We start from the raw sequence: 4,017 nt of genomic DNA, 5'->3' as shown, positions 1-4,017 counted from the left end.
TCAACGAGTGATGTTGTATTGGGGAGAGAGGCCCCCCACGCTCCTGGACAGGCCTGGGGATGGAGTACAGTGCAGGCTACAGGCTCAGGCATCCACTCAAGGGCAGCGGCTCTCACAACAGCCTGGGGTGTGAGTCCATGTGCCTCTGCTAGGCTCTTTGCACCTGGGGTAGCTGTGTGGCCAGTGAGGTCCAGGGAGAGGCCAGCTTGTGTGTAATGAGGTGGATCTACCAGAGTAAAGAGCTTAAGGACCTGGGGTCTGGTGACTGAAGCTCGTTGCTTCCAAGCACATCTGGGATTGAGACCCATCAGGAAAACACCCGGCCACGGCACCCCTCGCTGCTCAGCCACTTTCTCTCAGAGGCCAGACAAATGCCAGATGCCAGCACCTAGACACCAGGCTCACTTCTTTCTCTAGAGCAGTTCTTTCCATACAGCAGTCACTCATCCTATCCCCACCACCATGAAGTCAAAGGGCCCCCTGAAGGGAGACTAAACGGGCCACTGGGCTTGTACAGCACCATCTATAGCACCCACAATGCTTAGGACTCAACACAACCATGGGAGAAAGAGGAGGGAAGAGGAGGTGGGTGCCTCTGAGTGACCAATGTGGCTAAAAAAGTGGCCAACTCTAAAACTGCCACCAAGCATCCCTTTCTGTGGAACAGGCATGTTAGTTAGGCCTTGAATTTCCACAAAGGCTTTTCTCTGAACAGTTTATATGGAAGTGCAGACGCCATGGGCTCCCTCTCTTGCAGGGGAAACTCAAAGGTTGTGAGCTTCCACCTCTGTCCCTCCAGTGCCTTGGCAGGGGCCAAAGCTTCCTGAGGACGGCTCCTAACACAGGTTCCATTAGCATTACTGCAGATCCTCTGTTGACGTTTTGATATTCAAGTAAAGACTGGGCATGTGATATTAAAATAATAATAATTACACCCAAGTCACTATTGTCTCTAACTTGTGTCCATTAGAGGTTTGGACAGCGTCTTGGCCATTCATGGTGATCTAACAGTGAGATGGCAAAGGCTCGGCCCCTAGACTCCAACACCATCCTCAGGAACACACCCCAAGGGGACAACAGCAAACCGGCTTCGGCTTGGAATAGTTTCCTCTGCTCTCCAGGACACACTGGGCTGTGGCTCCCAGCAAAGCTGACCATTTGCTCAGGATAGGCTTTCAGATGCCTCCAGGCAGTCGGACATGTGGACCTGCCAGGCCACCTGAGTCCCAGATGCTTTACAAGACAGCAGCTTTTGGGGGCAGGCTGGTGTGATCAGAAGGGAGATGCAGGGAATACTCGCTGATGAGGGCCGGGGCATTCTTGAGCATCTCATAGAAGGAGTCCACAGTCTTCCGGTAGAGTCCTCGCTGCAGGATGAAGGGTCGGAAGAGGTTGAGGGGCTCCGCCCTGCGGATGGCCTCCGGGAGGCCGGCCACCTCGGGCACCCTGCGGTTGCCGATGAAGAAGTGATGGAGCTTCTTCTCCTGCAGGCTCTTCTCCAGGAAGCGCAGCAGATCGTGCAGCCGCATGTCCAGCTGGCCGGCTGTCCAGTCTGCGGCCTGGCGGGCCAGCAGGAGGTGCAGCAGGACGGTCTTGAGGTGGTAGCTGCAGAGGCCGCTGGGGCCAGTCAGGCGGCTCTGCTTGGACAGCAGGAAGGACGCGATCTGCAGGCAGCTGAGGTGGCAGGCCCCCTCGGGCAGGGCCTTGGACATCACCCTGAGGAAGTGTCGCTCGTAGACAGCAAAGGACAGGAGCCAGTCCATGCTGGACGCCGGGCTCCACGGAGAGGGTCCCTTGGGAAGGTGGGAGACAAAGTACAGATCAGAGTCTTCACACTGGATCACCGGGATCAGGTTGAAGGGCATGAACTTGCCGGAGCGGAACTTGATCTTCAGGGACCCCGGCATGTCCAGCTGGCCAAAAGCCAGGTCGAAATCGTACTTGCGGGCGATGCGGTGCCAGGCCCGGGTGAGGGCCGTCTGGAACCACTTCATGACCTGCATGGTGTCCACATAGGGTGACGTCTTGGCACACAACAGGTCCTCCATCTTTGCCCCGGGCCTCACCAGGCTGTTCTTGCCATGCAGGAGGCACAGCATGTCCTCCCCAAGCTTGGTTTTGTCGCAGATGCAGCCTGGCGTGTCGTCGTCGCCCTGGACCACCTTGATCTGGCCGAAACCCTGGCAGTCCAGGGGCACCGAGCGGCCGGAACACCAGAGCTCTGCGCGGAAGCGGTAGGGCTCAGGCGGCACGAAGGGCACGAAGAGGTCGCACACCAGCGGCCTGTCTACCTGCCAGTTCTCGTACATGCTGCCCACGCCGATGAAGTCCTCCACCTCCATGTCCGTGTCCCGGTTGCAGAGGCTCCGCAGGGCTTCCAGCAGGTCATCCACGAAGCCCTCCACGAACTCCCGGGTGCGCGCGGCATCGGCTGTGGCCCCCCGGATGCAGCGCTCGTGGAAGCGGCCCAGGGTGGCTTTGTCCGGTAGCGTGAGACCCTGGAGTGGGGCTCCCCCCAGGGCCGGCAGTTCGTCCTCGTCGCCGCCCGGGCACTCCGGGGAGGGCGCGTCCTGGTGGTCCTGGCGCCACACCTCGATCATCAGGAAGAGGATCATGCAGAGCGTGCTCCAGAGGTCCCAGGACGCATGTGCCTCGCCCTGTGGCCCGGCCTCCTCGGCCGCCTCCTCCAGCGCCTCCTTCTCAGCCGCCAGCCGCGCCACCTCCTCCTCCAGGCGCAGCTGCTCCAGCTGCAGCTCCTCCTGGCGCGCCTGCATCTGCCGGATGATGCCCTCCTCGTTCTCGGGCACCGTGGTGTTCTCGCGTGGGAAGAGCAGCGGGTGGTTGATGATGGCCGTCACCACCACCAGGCACACTCGGAAGAGCCCCAGCGCCATGGCTGAAGCTTTCCTGGGAACAGAGAGAGAGAGACCTACAGTCACACTGCGCGCTTCTCAACATCACATCTTCTCGGAATTCACACCCACCTCTGCCCCAAAGAGCTGTCGCGTGTCCTGCAGTTCCCCCATCTACCCCGCTGTCCCTTTCTGTGGGAAGCCAAATTTCATACTAAATATTTATAATAAACCAAATGCCGTATCAGGTTATGAGGGAGGCGCAGAGACAAGCTGGAATTCACCCTGAAGTATTAAGGCAAACCTTAAATGTTCACAGGGGTAGACATTAAGGCAAACCTTAAGCGTTTACATGATTGATTCTTGTACTGTATTTGCTAACCCCTCCCTCCTGAGTCAAGTATAAGGTTTTTAATAGAAAGAGCTTTGTTTCATTTGCATAGAATTCTCTTTGTGATTTGCTCCCTGGCAATTTTCAATAAAAGCACAAGGGAAGCTGGGCCCAGCGCTCCAGTTGTTTGAGAACTATTTGCCTGCTGTTTACCTCTTTTTATTTTATTAATACTTGTTAATATACTTTACCCTCAGTCTGCAACAGCCGTCATTTGCAACCTCCTGATGCCTCGGTCTACTCAATCAACTCATAGCCGCCAATCCAGAACTGACTCATAGTTGACCCTTCATTGGTTTTCTGAGGCTGTAAATCAGTCGGGAGGAGATTTTGCGCATCCGTCTCCCATACACTGCAACCACCTGTGAGGTGAAGCTCCCTAACATTGGGAGAAGGAATCTCAAAGTCCAATGGTCATCTCTTGGCTCAATAACTCCCCAGGATGGGCATGTTCTGTCCCTCCAGTCATCCCTCTTTCTATAGGCAGTGCCCCATTTTGCTTGGTGACCTGGTCCCTTTTCCATTCTCAGTCCTTATGGTTTGAGTAGGGAATGTACTCATCTCCCAACACCAATAATAAACACACAATCCATCAGCCTAGTCTATGCCCTGGCCAAAGTGATTGGTTCAGGGATGCACATGTGACCCAGTTCAGACCAATAGGAGTCACACCTAAATCTTGCTGGTACCAGTGGAGAAAAGCCTGTTGTTGCCTGGAGGACTGGATTATACCTTCAGGGTTTGTGGCTCTCAACCACCATGAGAAGGAGCCTT

General features: G+C 56.0%; 1 protein-coding gene across 1 annotated transcript; it reads right to left on the bottom strand.

Moving 5' to 3' along the window:
* Positions 1-1,235: 1,235 nt before the first annotated feature.
* ITPRIP (inositol 1,4,5-trisphosphate receptor interacting protein) lies at positions 1,236-2,894 on the bottom strand. The gene has a single exon (XM_006880174.1). It carries the CDS (start codon positions 2,892-2,894, stop codon positions 1,236-1,238), a length of 1,659 nt encoding a protein of 552 aa, XP_006880236.1.
* Positions 2,895-4,017: the final 1,123 nt, after the last annotated feature.

The sequence above is a fragment of the Elephantulus edwardii genome, unplaced genomic scaffold (genome assembly GCF_000299155.1).
Source record: "Elephantulus edwardii isolate Elephantulus edwardi_28Jun2011 unplaced genomic scaffold, EleEdw1.0 scaffold00006, whole genome shotgun sequence".
Lineage (NCBI taxonomy): Eukaryota > Metazoa > Chordata > Mammalia > Macroscelidea > Macroscelididae > Elephantulus > Elephantulus edwardii.
The sequence above is the reverse complement of the archived record's forward strand: the minus strand, read 5'-3'. Positions and strand labels throughout refer to the sequence as shown.